At 39.9% G+C, this 21,924-nt stretch overlaps 1 protein-coding gene across 4 annotated transcripts in view; it reads left to right on the top strand.

Moving 5' to 3' along the window:
• Positions 1-21,092, top strand: part of ENTPD1 (ectonucleoside triphosphate diphosphohydrolase 1) — a 116,232-nt gene extending 95,140 nt beyond the window's left edge. For 3 of the 4 annotated variants that reach the window (XM_061168879.1, XM_061168774.1, XM_061168959.1), the window contains exons 5-10: positions 1,466-1,625; positions 2,304-2,543; positions 3,791-4,057; positions 13,967-14,083; positions 15,903-16,040; positions 18,227-21,092. In XM_061168879.1, coding sequence (XP_061024862.1) covers positions 1,466-1,625; positions 2,304-2,543; positions 3,791-4,057; positions 13,967-14,083; positions 15,903-16,040; positions 18,227-18,433 — 1,129 coding nt within the window. In that variant the 3' untranslated portion in view covers positions 18,434-21,092. Of the gene's footprint in view, positions 1-1,465; positions 1,626-2,303; positions 2,544-3,790; positions 4,058-13,966; positions 14,084-15,902; positions 16,041-16,338; positions 16,385-18,226 lie in introns of those variants that run through there. The other variant, XM_061168847.1, reaches the window with a different exon arrangement.
• Positions 21,093-21,924: the final 832 nt, after the last annotated feature.

Below are 21,924 nucleotides of genomic sequence, written 5' to 3'. Positions count from 1 at the left end.
CAAGATCAGAGTTTTGATACAGGGCGACCAATTCTTTGATAGAGGAGTGCTCAGAGCTACTATGGGAGCATACTTGTCCCTGCCAAGAATGGGAGGAGGTCAAGAAGACTCACCAGAGGAGGGGATACATGAGCCAGATCATGAAGGACTTGTGGGGGGAGGGGGAAGGGCATTACAGGCAGAGCAGACATCATGCGTTCCATAACCTATGTTTATTTGACACCTGTTATGTGTCAGGCGTAAGTCCCTGCTTGCCTGGATCTTGTGTTCTAATAGATGCGCAAAGGAGGGATATGTGAGAGACCAGGGCATGTTCAGAGGACTCTAGATGGTTCTGCATAGACAGAACGTAGGGTACGTAGAGTTAATACTAATAATGACAATGGTAATGGTAGCAGCTTGTATTTGTTGGGCCCTTACTATGTTCTTAGCACTGTGCTTTAATTTAAATCACTGTAACTCTATGAAGTAACAGGTATTATTAACTATTATTAACCAGATTAAGGAAGCTGTGGTGTACAGATGTTAAGTAACTCACCAAAGGTCACACACCTGGCAAGTGGTAGAGCCAGGATTCTGAGTGGGATTCTGAGAAGGCAAGATTCGGATCACAAAGTGCCTTGTGGGCCATGCTAGGGAGTTTGGAGTTTATCTGGGAAACAATGGGAAGCCATTAAAGGATGTTACACAACTGGTGCCACTGGTAGAGAGGTGGATTGGAGGAGAGGAAAACTAGGGATAAGGAGGCCAGTTGGTAGGGTAAGGAAGCCATTCAAATGAGAGATTACTGGGGTCTAATGCCAGTTGGAAGGCAGCATTTTCTGACCCAGAGACTCTCAGTATTATATTGCCTAGATCTTGGAAGCAATTGTATTCCATCTTCATTGTGACAACCCTGGAAGATTTCTTCTTTAGATCTCAAGGTCTCAGACCCAAAAACCAAGGCAGAATATGAGAAAGATTTTTTACCCCACTCTGGCACCAGCTGAGGTTGGGTATCTGTCACAGGACGTTTTCCACTTGGTGTCTACTAGAGCCCTAATTAAAAACTTCAAGCAGAGCCTTGAGGCTACGTAAGCAACTTGAAGCCACCGGCAATGGCTAATGTAGCACACATCAGCTCTAGGCTTGGTGATCAAACAATATCCAGCTACCACCTCCACAGCAATTGAAATTACTCTGATAATTTCTTGGAGCCAGGGAACAACAATCAAAATGGTATTTTAAGAGGACCAACCTATGTAGGGATTGGAAGGATCTGGGTTTGGAGAAGAGGGGCCGAAAGAGTAGTTATGCTTCTCCCCAAAGGAGGGCTCCTCAGACAACCATGTGTGGGGATCTCCATCCTTCTGTTTATTGCAGTGAGTTTATGGTTCACTTCCTAGGAGAACTGGCTGGAAGCTCTGGCGGCAATGGGTAGTCATAGTTATTCAAACAAAACCAGTAACCTCAGCTCTTTGTGCAGGATGGAAAATGAACGGTTGGCAGACAAGATCCTGGCTGCGGTGGCAAACAGCATCAGCAGCTACCCCTTTGACTTCCAGGGTGCCAGAATCATCACTGGCCAAGAGGAAGGTGCCTATGGCTGGATTACTATCAACTATCTGCTGGGCAGATTCACTCAGGTGATTGTCTCACAGCATCCATGGAGGTGGCTCCCTGTGGGTCAATGCCATTGATATCTCAGGCAGTACTTGGATCACTAGACAGAATGAATGATGGATAAATGAACAAATTAATTTACCCTCACATTTGCAGGGGTCACCAGAGGTATAATTCTCTTACAAGAACTCTCACTATTGGAGAATAAGGAAGCCATATACAGAGATATAGAAAAAAATTTTTTAAGTCTATCATTAAAAATAAAGATAGCTAATATTTCCCTAGTGCCATGTGTCTTGTGCTATGCAAAGCACTTTTCATGTACTGTTTGATTTAATCTTCAGAATAACCATATGAGGTGTTCTCTCATTTTAGAGCTTCAAATCGAGGCCTAGAGGAGGCAATTATTCTGCCCAAGGTCACATGGCTAATAAGCCAATGAGTAGGGATTTGAACTTGAGTCTTTCTGGCCCCAGATCTCGTGTTTGTAAACTGCTCCTATGTTGCTGCAGTCTGAGCTATGTCTTTGAAGCCCCTGTTCTCTTGCTGTTGATCTGATGCAGACTCAGGAACCTCTGGTGAGCTTTGTTTCACCCTTATCCTCCTGCTCCTTTGCCTTAGGAAGTCCCTGAGTCCAAGAAATAGCATGAAAAGGGGGATGTCCAGATCCTTCTACCACTGGTGACTGTACTGTCTTTCAGAAATTGAGTTGGTTTAACCTGAAACCAAGTGAAGGCGATACTCAGGAAACCTATGGAGCTTTAGACCTTGGGGGAGCCTCTACACAAATCACTTTTGTGCCCCGAAACGAAACGACTGAGTCTTCTAACACCGCTCTGCACTTTCGTCTCTATGGCAAGAACTACGGTGTATACACACACAGCTTCTTGTGCTATGGGAAGGATCAAGCCCTCTTGCAGAAACTGTCCAAGGATCTTCAGGCGAGTGTAACTGAATCCAGACCACCCTCCCCACAACTGGGCCACCAGCCCCCGCGTCCTTGTTTTCTCTTTCTATTTCAGTAACTGGTCTGAAGTTGGTTACTGTACTTTCCGAACCTTTTCAGGCAGGATATCTAACTACATCTGGTCAACCCCTGTGAATTGTCCCATCCAGACACCACCTCCTATGTTTGTTTACTGCACTGTCTCCAAGGACATGACTCAAATCCTTTCTTTGGAAATTTCTCACCGCTGTGGGGCTGACAATGAAAAGTACATGCTACAGTAGTGTGTGTATTGTGTGTGTGCGTGTGCGTGCGCACACAGTTTTTAAGCTCTTTCCCACTTTTCAATCTCCATTTCCTACGAACTGCAGAAAACAAGGCTGTTAGAAACAACCTGGAGAGGAGGAGAAAAAAAACTTCAGGGAAAATGCAGAGTTTATTGATCAACACTTCAAATCTTGTCCCCAGACACTTTTTGCGTTTTGAAGGCGAGAAAAGTTAAACATACTCAAAATCATGCAAGTACCAGCACATCCTGACAAACACAGAGCAAGGATGTCAAATCCAGCTGTTCCCTGTCTCTACTGAAGGGACAACCAGTTCTCTGCTTTCCTCCAAAGCTCGCTCTCTGGTTCTCAGAAACACTATCAATAAGATGACTGCCATGGGAGGAGGGGCTGCTGAGAGACGCCTAGTGAGCCCTAAGGTTCCACTAAGCCTCTCATCCACAGCAGCCCCTTTACTTCTCTTGAACATACTGGGTTGTGGGTTGAAAATCATTTTGATACTCCTGCCTCAAATGATCTAAGGCACTTCCAGCTCTTGGAGCTTTTGCTTTTTGGCTTGGAGGTAGGGCCAGGGATATAGGCAGACCCCCAGAGAACTACCCTAGGCTTGGAATTTTGAGAGCCTTGAGAGTTTTCCTTGTGAATCTGCTTCTGACCTGTGCGATTAGTACTAAGCGCTAGGGGCCATTCCAAGCTAATGGAATTTCTGGGCCCAACTTCAACTCTATTAGCTTTCTATGAAGAGCAAAAGTTCATTTACATCTGATACCACTTCTGGTGCCTGTTATACAAATATGACTGTTACCCAAGGGTAAAAAAGGCAGAGCAGGGGCATATTGATGCCAGTGCTGAGTGCCTGGCCATTTTTCAATTGCTGCACATTATTGAAGTCAGACTGGTGCTTTTGTACTCAAAGCATTTGCACATGATGCCTTCAAGTGATTTTTCTATTCAGGGTACAAATGGAACCATCCGTGACCCATGCTTTCACTCTGGATACCGGAGGAAAATGAACATGAGTGACCTTTATGAGGCTCCCTGCACCAGGAGATTTGAGGCGACTCTTCCATTTCTTCCATTCCCTGAATTTGAAATCCGTGGCACTGGAAACTATCGACAATGCCGGCGAAGCATCCTTCAACTCTTTAACATCAGTTACTGCCCTTACTCCAGCTGTTCCTTCAATGGGATTTTCTTGCCACCCCCCCAAGGGAATTTCGGGGTAAGTTTGTGACATGATGATATATTTGCTACAATGGTTTTTGGTTGCAAATTACACAACATGTGCCTACAAAGGGTTTAAAGAATAGGATTTATTTTTCTCTCACATGGTAATAAGCCTTGAGGTAGATAATTCAGGGTTAGTTCTTTAGCTTAATTATGTCAGGCCTTGGGTTCAACTTTTCAGTTATTTTCTTGGCCTTATTGTGGTGCTAAGATGGCAGCTATTGCTCTAAGCATTATGTCTTCACATGCAAAGCCAGCATAGGAAAGAAGGAAGTTTATCTCACATACATCTCTCTCCAACTTTGCAGAAGTGCCAACAAACATCTTTTCAGATGCCACTGGCCAGAACTTGGTAAAATGCACACCTCTGAACCAATCCATGATAAAGGGGAATGGGTTACTATGTTGGTTTAGACTAATCATTGTTCATCCCCTGAAACTGGGGAGTCTTCCTGAGCAAACTGCTTTCCTCTACTAGGTATAATCAGGAATCTGTAATCCAGGAGATGGGGGCTGGCTGTTGGGTAGGCACCCATTAGGATCTGCCACAGGTGGCTTCTCAGATGTCAGAAGAAGGAGAAGCAGCAGTTAGATGTCTTGGGTAAGGATTTTCCTCTATAAAGACACTTAGGAAGTAGAAACTCAGGGAGTCCCAAGGAAACAAGAAGATAGCATCATTTTCATTACATTTTGAAGCACTGGGGGACCATTTGAATCCTGACTCCAAATCCCTTCTTTTCTTGATTTTCCAGAATAAGATAAAATATTTGAGCAGAAATAGAAGAGGTGCCCCTTGATCTAGTCATTATTCAAATGTCATATTTCGGTCTTGGAGACCAAGAATGATAGTAATCATAGTTTATTAGTACACTGCTAAGTTAGCTACCATCAATTGAGTTCCAATTATTGACTAATAGATCCATTATCTCACTTAATCACTTTAAGATATCATTCAAAGAAACAATGAGCTTTTGTCTACCTTCACATTCTTTCTCCCTTTTTCAGAAAAATAGATCAACATGTAAGGAAGGAGATTCTACTCCCCTCTCAAACCCCAGCAGAAGAGTTTCTCCCAAGGTCTCCTGGCCCAACCCAAAGTCACAGAAAGAACTTCCTGGAGAGAGCACAGGCCCTGTAGTAATCATATCTGGCTTAAATTCTGGCTTTGCCATTTGTGAGCTATATGGAGCTCTTCATTCCCTTTGTCTCTGGAAAACAGCAGTGGGTAGAATCAAGGATCCTGGCTTACCTTAACCATGGCCCAGCCTGCAGTTTCCCTGCCCCTCCAGTTTCCTGAGGGAAATACATGACTGTACAATGATGGCAGAGTAATACTTGGTCATTTGTTGGCTCCAAACCCAAATTCAGAACAAACTAGACTCTCACCTGGATGCCCTATAGCTGAACTGGCACTGGCTGCCCATCTTGGACTTTTTTGAGCCAAGTCCCTTGCCTTGGATCTAGCTGCTGGAAGAGAAAGGAGGGTGCCACAGAAGGGAGGAAGGTGGCCAGGGATGCTGGGAACAGCCAAGGGCCCTTTCCATTCCAGACATTGCTGGGAAGTATTGCAGTACATCTGAAGGAGAAGGAATATATTATTTTGTGTTTACTTTTTAACTTTTTTGAAACCTTTGCCTCCTGGGAGAACATGGCCCAATTCTCACCTTCAAGCTTGACAAACGCTTCTGACTTGGCAGGGTTGGGGGTTGGGGGTTGGGGGTGGAATTTCTTGCCTTTGAATGTGATTTCCCCAATCAAGGTAGGGACACAGAGTTGGAAAAGCATGGAGGAGCCTTGAGTTCCTCCTGGTAGCTTTTCTGTTTGGTCACTTAGTCCCTCAGAGAAAGACTTGTACACTGAAAACCACAAAACACTGATGAAGGAAATTAAAGAAGACACAATGGAAAGACATCCTCTGTTCATGAAAGACTTAACATTGTTAAAATGCCCATACTATTATACCAAAAGTGATCTACAAATTCAACGCAATCCCCATCAAAATCCCAGTGGTGTTTTTTACCGAAATAAAAGAAAAAATTATAAAATTCATTTGCAATTACAAAAGACCCTAAATAGCCAAAACAGTCTTGAGAAAGAACAACAAAGCTAGAGGTGTCACGCTTGCTGATTTTAAAATATATTACATTACATTACATTTAATTAAAATTAATATAATTAAAACAGTATGGTACTGGCATTAAAGACAGACATATAGACCAATGGAACAGAATAGAGTCCAGAAAAAAATCCACACATACATGATCAACTGATCTTTGACAAGGGTGCCAAGAATACACAATGGGGAAAGGACAGTCTCTTCAATAAATGGTATTGGGTAAACCATGTATATCCACATGCAAAAGAATGAAATATATGATTAGACCATCCACAAAAATCAACTCAAAATGGATTGAAGACTTGAACGCAAGACCTGCAACTATAAAATTCCAAGAAAACATAGGTGAAAAGCTTCATGACATTGGTCTTAGCAATGACTTCACAGATATGACAGCAAAAGCCCAGGTACCAAAAGCAAAAATAGGCAACTGGGACTACATCAAACTAAAAAGTTTTTGCACAGCAAGGGAAACAATCAGCAGAGTGAAAAGACAACCTACATAATGGGAGAAAACATTTGCAAACTGTGTATCAGATAAGAGGTTGATTTCCAAAATACATAAGGAACTCCAACAACTCAATTCCAAGTAAAACAATAACCCAGTTAAAAAATGGTATAGAAAGTTGAATAGACACTTCTCCAAAGACAACATACAAATGGCTAACAGGTATATTAAAAGTGCTCAACATCACTAATAATCTGGGTAATGAAAATCAAAACCACAATGAGGTATCACCTCATACCTGTTAGGATGGCTATTATCAAAAAAGCCAAAGACAAGTGTGGTGAGGATGTGGAGAGAATGGAACCCTTGTATAGTGTGGGTGCAGCCAGTTTGTAAAACAGTATGCAGGTTCCTCAAAAAATTAAAAATATATTTATCATATGATCGAGCAATCCTACTTTTGGGTGTTTATCCAAAAGAATTGAAATCAGGATCTGGAAGTGATATTAGCACACTAATGTCCATTACAGCACTATTCTCAGTGGCCAAGGTGTGGAAACAACCTAAAGGTCTACTGATGGATGTTGACAGATGAATGGATTTTTAAATTTTTTTTTTGAATTTTATTTTAGTTTTTTATACAGCAGGTTCTTATTAGTTATCTATTTTATACATATTAGTTGTGTATAGGTCAATCCCAATCTCCCAATTCATCCCACTACCACCCCCACACCCCCCAACCCGTCTTTCCCCCCTTGGTGTCCATACGTTTGTTCTCTACATCTGTGCCTCTATTTCTGCCTTGCAAACCAGTTCATCTGTACCATTTTTCTAGATTCCACATGTATGCGTTAATATACGATATTTCTTTTTCTCTTTCTGACTTACTTCACTCTGTGTGACAGTCTCTAGGTCCATCCACATCTCTACAAATGACCCAATTTCATTCCTTTTTATGGCTGAGTAATATTCCATTGTATATATGTACCACAACTTCTTTATCCATTCCTCTGTCGATGAGCATTTAGGTTGCTTCCATGACCTGGCTATTGTAAATAGTGCTGCAATGAACATTGGGGTGCATGTGTCTTTTTGAATTATGGTTTTCTCTGGGTATATGCCCAGTAGTGGGATTGCTGGATCATATGGTAATTCTATTTTTAGTTTTTTAAGGAACCTCCATACTGTTCTCCATAGTGGCTGTATCAATTTACATTACCACTAACAGTGCAAGAGGGTTCCCTTTTCTCCACATCCTCTCCAGCATTTGTTGTTTGTAGATTTTCTGATGATGCCCCTTCTGACCGGTGTGAGGTATACCTCATTGTAGTTTTGATTTGCATTTCTCTAATGATTAGTGATATTGAGCAGCTTTCCACGTGCCTCTTGGCCATCTGTATGTCTTTGGAGAAATGTCTATTTAGGTCTTCTGCCCATTTTTTGATTGGGTTGTTTGTTTTTTGATATTGAGCTGCATGAGCTGCTTGTATATTTTGGAGATTAATCCTTTGTCAGTTGCTTCATTTGCAAATATTTTCTCCCATTCTGAGGGTTGTCTTTTCGTCTTGTTGATAGTTTCCTTTGCTGTGCAAAACTTTTTAAGTTTCATTAGGTCCCAATTGTTTATTTTTGTTTTTATTTCCATTATTCTAGGAGGTGGGTCAAAAAAGATCTTGCTGTGATTTATGTCAAAGAGCGTTCTTCCTATGTTTTCCTCTAAGAGTTTTATAGTGTCCAGTCTTACATTTAGGTCTTTAATCCATTTTGAGTTTATTTTTGTGTATGGTGTTAGGAAGTGTTCTAATTTCATTCTTTTACATGTAGCTGTCCAGTTTTCCCAGCACCACTTATTGAAGAGACTGTCTTTTCTCCATTGTATATCCTTGCCTCCTTTGTCAGAGATTAGTTGACCATATGTGTGTGGGTTTACTTATGGGCTTTCTATCCTGTTCCATTGATCTATATTTCTGTTTTTGTGCCAGTACCATATTGTTGTGATTACTGAAGCTTTGTAGTATAGTCTGAAGTCAAGGAGTCTGATTCCTCCAGCTCCGTTTTTTTCCCTCAAGATTGCTTTGGCTATTCGGGGTCTTTTGTGTCTCCATACAAATTTTAAGATTTTTTGTTCTAGTTCTGTAAAAAATGCCACTGGTAATTTGATAGGGATTGCATTGAATCTGTAGATTGCTTTGGGTAGTATAGTCATTTCCACAATATTGATTCTTACAATCCAAGAACATGGTATATCTCTCCATCTGTTGGTATCATCTTTAATTTCTTTCATCAGTGTCTTATAGTTTTCTGCATACAGGTCTTTTGTCTCCCTAGGTAGGTTTATTCCTAGGTATTTTATTCTTTTTGTTGCAATGGTGAATGGGATTGTTTCCTTAATTTCTCTTTCTGATCTTTCGTTGTTAGTATATAGGAATGCAAGAGACTTCTGTGCATTAATTTTGTATTCTGCAGCTTTACCAAATTCATTGATTAGCTCTAGCAGTTTTCTGGTGGCATCTTTAGGATTCTCTATATATAGTATCATGTAATCTGTATACAGTGACAGTTTTGCTTCTTCTTTTCCAATTTGTATTCCCTTTATTTCTTTTTCTTCTCTGACTGCCATGGCTAGGACTTCCAAGACTATGTTGAAAATAGTGGTGAGAGTGGACATCCTTGTCTTGTTCCTGATCTTAGAGGAAATGCTTTCAGTTTTTCACCATTGAGAATGATGTTTGCTGTGGGTTTGTCGTATATGGCCTTATTATGTTGAGGTAGGTCCCCTCTCTGCCCACTTTCAGAGAGTTTTTATAAATAGGTGTTGAATTTTGTCAAAAGCTCTTTCTGCATCTATTGAGATGATCATATGGTTTTTATTCTACAATTTGTTAATATGGTGTATCACATTGATTGGTTTGCGTATATTGAAGAATCCTTGCATCTCTGGGATAAATCCCACTGGATCATGGTGTATGATCCTTTTAATGTGTTGTTGGATTCTGTTTGCTAGTATTTTGTTGAACATTTTTGCATCTACATTCATGAGTGGTATTGGTCTGTAGTTTTCTTTTTTTGTGGTATCTTTGGTTTTGGTGTCAGTGTGATGGTGGCCTCGTAGAATGAGTTTGGGAGTGTTCCTTCCTTTGCAATTTTTTGGAAGAGTTTGAGAAGGATGGGTGTTAGCTCTTCTCTAAATGTTTGATAGAATTCACCTGTGAAGCCATCTGGTCCTGGACTTTTGTTTGTGGGAAGATTTTTAATCACAGTTTCAATTTCATTACTTGTAATTGGTCTGTTCATATTTTGTATTTCTTCCTGGTTCAGTCTTGGAAGGTTATACCTTTCTAAGAATTTGTCCATTTCTTCCAGGTTGTCCATTTTATTGGCATAGAGTTGCTTGTAGTAGTCTCTTAGGATGCTTTGTATTTCTGCAGTGTCCGTTGTAACTTCTCCTTTTTCATTTCTAATTTTATTGATTTGAGTCCTCTCCCTCTTTTTCTTGATGAGTCTGGCTAAAGGTTTGTCAATTTTGTTTATCTTTTCCAAGAACCAGCTTTTAGTTTTATTGATCTTTGCTATTGTTTTCTTTGTTTCTATTTCATTTATTTCTACTCTGATCTTTATGATTTCTTTCCTTCTACTAACTTTGGGTTTTGTTTGTTCTTCTTTCTCTAGTTCCTTTAGGTGTAAGGTTAGATTGTTTATTTGAGATTTTTCTTGTTTCTTGAGGTAGGATTGTATTGCTATAAACTTTCCTCTTAGAACTGCTTTTGTTGCATCCTGTAGGTTTTGGATTGTCGTGTTTTCGTTGTCATTTGTCTCTAGATATTTTTTGATTTCCTCTTTGATTTCTTCAGTGATCTCTTGGTTATTTTGTAATGTATTGTTTAGCCTCCATGTGTTTGTGTCTTTTACGTTTTTTTCCCTGTAATTGATATCTAGTCTCATAGCATTGTGGTTGGAAAAGATGCTTGATATTATTTCAGTTTTCTTAAATTTGCTGAGACTTGATTTGTGACCCAAGATGTGATCTATCCTGGAGAATGTTCCGTGTGCCTTTGAGAAGAAAGTGTAATCTGCTGTTTTTGGATGGAATGTCCTATAAATATCAGTTAAATCTATCTGGTCTATTGTGTCATTTAAAGCTTGTGTTTCCTTATTAATTTTCTGTCTGGATGATCTCTCCATTGGTGAAAGTGGAGTGTTAACGTCCCCATTATTATTGTGTTACTGTCGATTTCCTCTTTTATAGCTGTTAGCAGTTGCCTTATGTATTGAGGTGCTCCTATGTTGGGTGCATATATATTTATAATTGTTATATCTTCTTCTTGGATTGATCCCTTGATCATTATGTAGTGTCCTTCCTTGTCTCTTGTAACATTCTTCATTTTAAAGTCCATTTTATTTGATATGAGTATTGCTACTCCAGCTTTCTTTTGATTTCCATTTGCATGGAATATCTTTTTCCATTCCCTCACTTTCAGTCTGTATGTGTCCCTAGGTCTGAAGTGGGTCTCTTGTTGACAGCATATATATGGGTCTTGTTTTTGTATTCATTCAGCGAGCCTGTTTCTTTTGGTTGGAGCATTTAATCCATTCACATTTAAGGTAATTATCAATATGTATATTCCTATTACCATTTTCTTAATTGTTTTGGGGTTTTTTTTGTAGGTCCTTTGCTTCTCTTGTGTTTCCCACTTAGAGAAGTTCCTTTAGCATTCATTATAGAGCTGGTTTAGTGGTGCTGAATTCTCTTAGCTTTTGCTTGTTTGTAAAGCTTTGATTTCTCTGTCAAATCTGAATGAGATCCTTGCAGGGTGCAGTAATCTTGGTTGCAGGTTCTTTCCTTTCATCACTTTAAATGTATCATGCCACTCCCTTCTGGCTTGTAGAGTTTCTACTGAGAAATCAGCTGTTAACCTTAGGGGAGTTCCCTTGTGTGTTATTTGTCGTTTTTCCTTGTTGCTTTTAATAATTTTTCTTTGTCTTTAAATCTTGTCAATTTAATTACTGTGTGTCTCGGCCTGTTTCTCCTTGGGTTTGTCCTTCCTGGGACTCTGCGCTTCCTGGACTTGGGTGGCTATTTCCTTTCCCATGTTAGGGAAGTTTTCAACTATAATTTCTGTAGATATTTTCTCGGGTCCTTTCTCTCTCTCTTCTCCTTCTGGGACCCCTATAATGCAAATGTTGGTGAGTTTAATGTTGTTCCAGAGGTGTCTTAGGCTGTCTTCATTTCTTTTCATTCTTTTTTCTTTATTCTGTTCTGTGGCAGTAAATTCCACCATTCTGCCTTCCAGGTCACTTATCCATTCTTCTGCCTCAGTTATTCTGGTATTGATTCCTTCTAGTGTATTTTTCATTTCAGTTATTGTATTGTTCGTCTCTGTTTGCTTGTTCTTTAATTCTTCTAGGTCTTTGTTGAACATTTCTTGCATCTTCTTGGTCTTTGCCTCCATTCTTTTTCCAAGGTCCTGGATCATCTTCACTATCGTTATTCTGAATTCTTTTTCTGGAAGGTTGACTATCTCCACTTCATTTAGTTGTTTTTCTGGGGTTTTATCTTTTTCTTTCATCTGGTACATAGTTCTTTGCCTTTTCATTTTGTCTGTCTTTCTGTGACCATGGTTTTTGTTCCAAAGACTGCAGGATTGTCGTTCTTCTTGCTTCTGCTGTCTGCCCTCTGGTGGATGAGGCTATCTAAGAGGCTTGTGCAAGCTTCCTGATGGGAGGGACTGGTGGTTGGTAGAGCTGGGTCTATCTATTTTATATATAGTAGTGTGTATATGTTAATCCCAAACTCCTAATTTACCCCTCCCCCTCCCCCCACTTTCCCTTTTGGTAACTGTCAGTTTGTTTTCTATGTCTCTGAGTCTCTTTCTGTTTTGTAAGTACGTTCTTTTGTATCACTTTTTTGGATTCCATGTATAAGTGATATCATATGATATTTGTTTTCTCTTTGTGACTTACTTCATCTAGTATGATAATCTCTAGGTCCATCCATGTTGCTGCAAACGGCATTATTTCATTCTTTTTTATGGCTGAGTAGTATTCCATTGTGTATGTATACCACATCTTCTTTATCTATTCATCTGTTGGTGGACATTTAGGTTGCTTCCATGTCTTGACTATTGTAAATAGTGCTGGTATGAACACTGGGGGGTATGTATCTTTTCGAATTAGAGTTTTCTCCGGATATATGCCCAGGAGTGGGATTGCTGGATCATATAGTAACACTATTTTTAGTTGTTTTAAGGAACCTCCATACTGTTCTCCATAGTGGCTGCACCAATTTACATTCCCACCAACAGTGTAGGAGGGTTCCCTCTTCTCCACACCCTCTCCAGCGTTTATTGTTTGTAGATTTTTGTAAGATGGCCATTCTGACTGGTGTGAGGTGATACTTCATTTAGTTTTGATTTACATTTCTCTAATAATTAGTGATATTGAGCATCTTTTCATGTGCCTGTCACCCATCTGTATGTCTTCTTTGGAGAAATGTCTGTTTAGGTCTTCTACCCATTTTTTGATTGGGTTGTTTTTTGTTCTTTGTTTTTTTCATAAGCTGTAGGAGCTCTTTGTATATTTTGGAAATTAATCCCTTGTTGGTCACCTCATTTGCAAATATTTTTTCCCAGTCTATAGGTTGTCTTTTTGTTTTGTTTATGGTTTCCTTTGTTGTACAAAAGCTTTTAAGTTTGATTAAGTCCCATTTGGTTACTTTATTTTTATTTCCATTTCTCTAGAATGTTTTCTTTTTTACTCATTTGTTTATTTAACTTTTTACATAGTTCTCATGTATGATGATGATGATTTTTTAAAACTTTTAAGTTGTGCCCAGCTCATGATAGACCTGCAATAAATATTTGTTAAATAAACACTGGCTATTTAAAGAAGGCAGTACATGTACATTATAAAAATAGGCCAAAAAAGGGCATAAATAAAAAGGAAAAAAACCCCTTATAATTTTGCCAGAGATCACTCCTGTTATTTACCTTTGTATAGAATTTTCCAGATTTTATTTTTAAAAATTCATACATAATACATAGTTTTTTAAAGATGGGATTTTTGTAACTTTTCCTCTTATCTTCTTTTTCCCCCATCTTTCTTTCTCCCTGACTCTCCCATTAAAATTATGGAGAAAATTAGCTACCAGATGGCTCAGAAATGCATGTCAGCAGCAAAGTGACCCCCTTCCAGGAAGGAAGCAACTGTTGGGGATGGAATGTCACCTGATCCATAATTTACTCATCAGAGATTTCCAGGCACTTTCATTAGGCCTTCTGGAGAGTGAATCAGTGTCCCTCTGTGTTGGACACTGCACCAAACTCAGCATTTTTCTCTTGCAGGCATTTTCAGCTTTTTACTATGTGATGGAGTTTTTAAACCTTACATCAGAGGAACAGTCAACTCATAAAAAGATGATTAACACATTGGAAAAGTTCTGCTCTCGGCCTTGGGAAGAGGTAAGTGACTAGAAACAGCATCTGTTACCATTGCTCTCTGCCCTTGACAGCATGGAGGATGTGAGTCTGCTCTTCAAGTCATGCTAATGTGACCAAGATCCAGCACACATGTTAGAGAAGCCTAGATGGTACACTCAATTAAGAGTAAGTTCACTGGCATTCCTTGATAACTTGGCATACAATGGCTTAAACAAAAAAGGTCTTATTGTTTTCACCTAATTCGAAGTCTGGAAGTAGGCAGTTGCTGGCATGGGGTGGGCAGCTTGACTATCTCAGCCATTCTTCAGTTGTTATTAGGCCTGTTTCCTCATGGAAGCAAGGTGTAGCTTCAGGGATCACAGCCGTGTTCAAGGTCAGAAGAAGGATAGCGCCAGATACATCTGTTCCTTTTTATAGGAAAGCAAAAGCTACCCCAGAATCTCCTAGTAGTCTTTTCTCTTACATCTCATTGGCCAGGACTGGCTGGGAAAGCAGGATGCAGGATTTATGACTGGCTTAGAGCCCTAGATCCATCATGAGCTACTTCCTGGAGCTGAGCACATTGTCGCCCACTCCTTCCCCCAACCCCCAGGGAAGACAGGCAATTCACAGAATCTGCCACAGACACCATTGTGGTAAGACCCTTTTTTCATCAGACAGGTCCAAGGTATCTCCTACTTATTCATAAATTTGAAGCACAAATTTTTTCTTGTCTGAGGCACTGAGTCATTCAAGATCCAGTGCTTCCTGATGAAAGTTTCCAGGGACGTGAGAGAAAGATATGGAGTCTACTCTGATTTACAAAAACAGGTCACCTAGGAGTGGCTCAAAACAGCAGCTGTTTTAAGTTGACAAAAGTGACTTAAAATGAGTGATTGTAAGAGAGATTGCAAAAGTGATTGCAAAAGTGACCAGTGCTTTCATTCTGAAGATATGCAATTAATTAAAAATGAAGGCTGTTCTCATGGGCACTGACAACAGAGGAAGGAAGGTTGTGCAAGAGCCTGGACATCTGAAATTTTCTCTAAGTATTTTGTCTGAGTTAGAACATGAAGGAAGGGTATTCAGGGCTTTCGGAAAGAGCAGCTCACATATGCCTCAGCACTTTACAAAACATTTAGGGGAGGCTTTTTGCAGCTAGTGGTGATCTGTGGAGAAAGACGAGCATCTCGGATTCTTGAGCAAAATGCTTCCGAAACTGGGTTCCAGAGCAGTGTTTGTCAGATGTTACTGTGTATGTGATCGTACGAGGCTCATGTTAAACAGCACATTCTGCATTGGCAGATCAGGGGGAGGATTCAGGTTCTCAGGGGACGCTGCTGATGCTAGTCCAGAGACCTAACTGAGTGGCACGGCTGTTTATGAAACTGTTTCCTCGAGATGCTTATAGAGGCTCTAAACCAAAGACTTTGGTCAAGAGCATACAGAAAACTCTGGTTAAACAAAGATTAATAGATTTCTTTCATGCAAGATTTTTCACAGTTTTTAATATGCTACTGTGATTGTGAAACTCAAGTTTCACAAGGGATGGCAAACTGTAGTAAAATTCAGTGTTGTTGAACCTATCAGACCACAGAAACTACTTTTTTCCTAGAACACTTATCAGTGTCTCATAGAACCCTGTGGAGGAAAAGATTCCTTAACAGACCCTAAACTGTGAACCCCTGCACCCACTGAAGGAGTGCAGCACCACTCCCAAAGCTCTCTGCAGGGGCCAACTCTCAGGCCCATGTGAGCTGGGGCAGTTTCCTCTCTTGATCAGCTCTAATAGCAAACATGAGGGCTATGGAGAAGTGCCTGTTGTTGTACAAGTATGATGTTTTCTTCCCTTCACTTCCAGCTGCAGATGTATTTTGGTGAAGTGAAGGAGAAGTACCTGAGTGAATACTGCTTTTCTGGCACCTACATCCTCGCTCTTCTTCTGAATGGCTATCATTTTACAGCTGAGTCCTGGAAGAATATTCACTTCATGGGCAAGGTTTGTTAGGTTGGGGGGAGGTTGGGTGGTAGTGACTGAAGCAGCTTTGGGCTTAAAAGAGGTAGGAGTCAACCTGATTCAAATTTTGGCCTGATGTCCTGTCCTACCACTTCACCTCTAACCCAAGATGGCATTTTGTGCCCAGCTCTCCTGATAATGTTGACCAGCCAGTTGTGGGTATCCTATCTAAGGAGGGCTACTTGCATTCTCAGCCTCGCCTTTCTGCTCACATAACAGTGACTAACCCCTTATAAAACAAAAAATGAGATAGTAAAGTAATATAACAGTATTTCAACAGCCACAGTGATTCTGCGTGCTGACTTCAACATCCATCTCAAAGGCCCCTTCGTGAATCCAGAAGGGATGATCATGGTTTGTCACAAGGGGTGAAGGCCTTGTTGGTTGTAGCTTCAAGACTGACCAATCTGAAAGCTCGCTGTGAAGAACGAGATGAGTGGCTGTGAATGGGGGCCTTTGCTTAGAAGCCAGGCTTAGCATGAGCCTTAAAGAAGCAAGCCTATAGCTTTGCATTAGCATAGCATTACCTGAAGGTTTCCAGGCATAGAGCAACATTTACATCGGCAGCGAGACTCATGGGCACACTCATGCTTGATGAAAAATATCAAGAGCAGTGTTTCTCTACCTTTTAAACCCATACCCACTAATGGCAAAAACAATTTACCCCTTTATTAAATACGGTGACTTCAAGCAAAACGAAGCATTGAGGCAGCAGAGGGCTGTAGTAGCCTTAAAGATACTAGTTTCATCACACTCTTGTCAATATTGGCTTTGCTAATTAAAATCTTTTCCTTGTTTTAACATCCCAGTCTTCCTTCCATTCCATCACAGTTTGTCTGTTTGAGAGATATGTCTATGTCAAATTTACCTAGTGATTTATATTCTTTGAACTCCAGTCTATGATCCATTATTTCTAAACCTTAAGTGATAACTCCTCTAACTCTGGAGGCTTCCTTGACACAGGCAGTCAGATATGGTTCCATTCCCCATAAAGGGACATGGGCCTTTTTACAAATTATTAATTCCCAGTACTGGTAAGGGTTTAGGGGAGAGGAGCATTCCACATGGTATTGGTTGGAATGTAAACTGGCATAACCTTTGGGAAGACTGTTTTGGCAACATGTGCTAGGAGCCTTAAAACATGTACATCATTTTGTCCAATTGCTCCATTTCTAGGATTTATAAATAATTGAACAAAGTGAGTAAAAATGAACATTTAAGGCAGTTCATGTCAGTGACGATGTTGCAGAAATCCCTTAAAAGACATGGGATGATGTTTACAAGGAATTGTTAAGTGAATAATTCTACGTACAATTTAATTCCATTTTTTATGTGAAAAACATGCACAGAGAGGACTGGTAGGGTATGTCACAAAATGATAATAGCAGCAACTTCTGAATGATGAAGTAGAGGTGGTTTTTATTTTCTTTTTTAGGATTATCTGTACTTCATGATTTTCCTACCGTGACCACATACAACTCATGTAATAGAAACATTTCCACAATTCTTTATTATTCATAGACTACCTGTATTTCAATACATTTTGAGGTGACTTGAAAATATTCCTAGGAACATGGCAGGGTTGGAGAATGTTTTTTCATTTAAGAATAATCCTTTCTCATGCATATGCAGTCTTTCACTTTACCGTCAAGTAAGACTGACTTGCTGGGATTATTCCCCAATTTTTCCCTAGTTGAATCATAAAAGAAGTCCTGGTTTCATATGGATGAGATTCCTGGGCCTGACATTGATGCCCAAGGCCAGGGACAGTCATTATTCTCTCATCCTTTGCCCGCTTCCTGTCATCCGCCCCCCCTTCCCCACCCCAGCCACCCACATTCACACAAACAGCAAAAGAAGAATGCAAATTTCCAAAGGCCTAATTTGAGTTAAGTTCTTCTAGGCAGGAGAACTGAGCCGTCATTCCCCAAATTCCTCTCTGAATTTCCGGAATTTAGTGGTGAGGCCCCACACTCTCCTTCTTAATCGCTTGCTCCTGCTCCATTTTCCCCGCAGCCATATTCCCAACTCAGAATATAAAAGTAATCCATTTAGAGAACTGAACATGGTGCTCTCACTTCCTGGTTGCTCAGTGTTATGGACAGGGTTACATGAAAGCTCACTTAATCCTCGGACCAGAAACAACAGCCTTTCCCCACTGTTTGCAGGTCCGGAGCACCAGCGTCGGGTGGACTTTGGGCTACATGCTGAACCTGACCAACATGATCCCATCTGAAGAGCCACTGTCCACACCTCTCTCCCACGCCACATACGTCTTCCTCATGGTCCTCTTCTCCCTGATCCTGGTCATAGCGGTCATAATAGGCATATTTATCTTTCACAAGCCTTCGTATTTCTGGAAAGACATGGTATAGCAGGAACAGCTGAAATCTGCTGGCTGGAGTGAGAAGAAAACTTGGCCAGGGAGTACTTTCCTCCACAGTGGTGTACAAGGCCAGTCTTGACCAGCATGAAGCTTCCTTGGCTTTTGCTGAAGCCTTTCCATGGGAGGTATTTACCACCCACTGCCTCAAGAACTTCCTGGCAGACATTGTCTCTTTTGTGAGTCTCTCCAAACTCCCCCCTTTCTCTTTTGTACTCTGTGCTTGTGTAGGTCTTGAAGACCTGTCTCCTTTCATGATAGTTGCTTTATAAAAGAACAATATTGACTTTATCCAGAAGAACTGAGAGTCCTGAGTCCTGTGCTGGGAAGTTGCCCTGGCTAAAAGAAGAATCTTGGGAACTGATTCAGTTGTGGTCTTACAGACCCTTTCTCTCTCCTGTTTCCCATTTATTAAGAAAGCCATCCAATGCCTTTGGAGAAGACAGACACATATCCCATGCCCAGCCTGCCCTTTGCATGGCAGAATTTTCTAGTCTAGGCAATGTGTGCTAGGGCGAAAGAGTCTTACAAAGGAATTTATGGGATGTGCAGTTAATCCAATAGTTAATCCAAGACAAAAGAGGGATGTGGGTTAAGTCACATATTCCTGGGTGATGCCAAAATGCTAGAGTGGGACACCCAGACCAGAGATTATTTAAAAAGCTGCTGTACATATACATAGGCATTCAAATATCAGGGCATATTATCTGGTAGGTGTACACATGTCAGGAAGAAAAATACAGTTACAACACAAGGTCAGGAAAGTGTATCCTCCAACACATCTATTGGGGTTTTGTTTTTATTGCAGTAAAATGCATATAACCTAAAATTCACCATTATGACATATACAATTTAGTGGCATTTAGTACATTCACAGTGTTGTGCAACTGTCACCAATATCTAATTCCAGAATATTTTCATCACTAAGAAATTATTGGCTGGGGATAAGACCATCCTGTGGTAGGCTTGAACCATCAACCTTTCCATTTAGCCAAGCATGCTAACCAGTAGCACCACAAAGATGCTCACTGAGTTTTAAAGCCATGCCATATATTACTGTCCCAGGGTTTAATTTAGTGAAAGAGTTGCATTAGTGCAGAGTGGCATGCCTTTTTTGCTGTCATGGTATTTACACAACAAAATGTGCCAGGAACCACATCTGCAAGTTTTGCTGCCAGTTCTAGGTACTTTTGCTTTAAGCATCTTTGCCATAGACATTTTTGCCACAAACATTTTCACTGCAAATAATTGGTTTTAAAGCAATTTTGCCATAAAAGATAAAATAATGGAAAATCAAAGAGGGATAATTAAAAGGACATAATGAAACAAATAACAAAATTCAAGACTTATTGTGAAATATAAAATAATTTGAGTACATTTAAAGTGTATGTTGATTCATGGCAATACTGTGCATATAACGGATTTTATTTTGTGGGTTGTATCTAAGCACTTGTCTTCCAAGTCTTTCATTCATAGCATTTTATACTTTTTTTTTTTTTGCTCATTGATTTGTCTCCTCGTTCTGCATCGTACTTTTTCTTTTTTGCTAAAATTTCTTCCTTCGTAAAGAGCGATGTAAGTTTCCAAATACTTAGAGGCATCTTTGTAACTGAGCTTTGTGTTGTGTTTTGAAAGCTTCTACACGGTTGTTGTTTGTTCTTGGCATATTGTCACGTGCCCATTGATAGATGTTCCAAAGTTGTGTGGGAAATGTGGGTTCACCTCTGCACTTTCCAGGACCTTGGCCTCTTTCTCCTCCACTGTAGTGTGTTTCAAAATAAGAAACCAACTTTTGGGGCAAATCACTGTCATATGCCAGCTCGATAAAGCCATCAATAATGTCGCCAACTGGAAGAAATGCTAACACATTTCAACCAGTTGAAACCGAACTGTCAAACCAAAAACTGTCAACCAGTTATTTTATCTTTCACAGGGAATTTGCCTTACAGCCAATTAGTTATTCGACGAAAATGTTTATTGCAGAAGTGCTTGTGGCAGAGATGTCAATGGCAAAGATGCTTATGGTGAAGGTACCTAGAACCCATTTCAACATGTAATTAATATATGTTGTTAATGAGATTTTTGTTTTTTAATATTAAGTTTTTGAAATCTGTTGTGTATATTACACTTACAGCACATCCTAATCAGCACTCCATTTCAAGTGCTCAATAGCCACGTGTGACTAGTGGCTACCATATTGAATAGCACATGTCTAAAAGTACATTCAAAGCTAAAAAGACACAGGCAATAACACCTTGTCTTTCTCTTGAGGGGGGGAATTTTCTTTGAACAGCTATAGATGCTATAACATCCTTGCTATTATTTATTATATATGAAGTTTAACATTATTCTTAACAAGCTTTTAACATCCCAGCTCAGAATTTCACATTACTCCTCAGGTTTTGTTGCCTTTTTTGTGAAGACATAGATGCCTATTATTCAGACCAAGATGCCTGATGAAAGACCTTTGGGAAATTTAATCTGGATTCAAAGATTATACAAGATAATTGGATGCTTATATTCTATGGTCAAAATGTAAATTTGAATATTAAAATAAAGATTAGTCTCTTAATAGCTCACAGAGCAAAGTTTACCATATAATAGTAACGTTACTATTAAAATATATTCTCATTTATTGTCAGTTTGAAAGATGAGCTGAATTTCACTGAAATTGGTCTCATTCCTCTCTGATTCAGAGTCTAATAGTTGCTATCTTGTTAGAACATGACAGTTGCTCATAGTTAGCCTGTACTAGCCAGGTATTTCTTTCAGTTTGTGCCAGTTTTATTATTTTTTAAAATTTCTTATAACCTCAAAATTTCAGTGGCTTACCACAATAAACATTGATTTTTCATGTTCATGGGTCTGCAAGTCAGCTAGTATATCTACTTCCGGTGGTAGGTCTGGTTCAGGCCTGCTCCATGTATCTCCCACTCTCCTTGTCTGGTGGCTTCCTGAGCCATGTTCCCATGATGAGTGGTAGGGGCACAAGAAAGGGAGAGAAAATACAGGATGCCTCTTCAGGCCTTGGCCAGGACAGGCCCCTGTCACTTCCATCCACATTCTACTGACCAAAATAAGTCATATGACTAAGCCCAACATTAGGAAGCTGGAGAAACACTGGGAGGAATGGCAGAGTCATGTGGCAAAGGACATGAATAACTAATTCTAACACAGAAAATTCGTGAAACATTGGGCACAACGATTCAATCTACCACAGCGTCTCATTAACTAAAACATAAAGTATGTTTTCTTCAAATTAAAATCTACTTATCTTGCCAAAGAATATTCCTCTTAAAAAATGTCATTTCTTCTATGACATCATCAATTACAACTTTTTTTCACAGCCTTAATCAGGGTGCTCTGGCGGCTCCTAAATTAGTCTCACATTCTAAAATGATAGATTTCCTGAGAGACCATCTATTTATTTTCCTTATATGTTTAGGACAACGTATAGTTAACTACCCAAGTTTTTATTTGCAC

The sequence above is a fragment of the Eubalaena glacialis genome, chromosome 1 (assembly GCF_028564815.1).
Source record: "Eubalaena glacialis isolate mEubGla1 chromosome 1, mEubGla1.1.hap2.+ XY, whole genome shotgun sequence".
Taxonomy (NCBI): domain Eukaryota; kingdom Metazoa; phylum Chordata; class Mammalia; order Artiodactyla; family Balaenidae; genus Eubalaena; species Eubalaena glacialis.
This window is presented reverse-complemented; position numbering and strand designations above follow the sequence as displayed.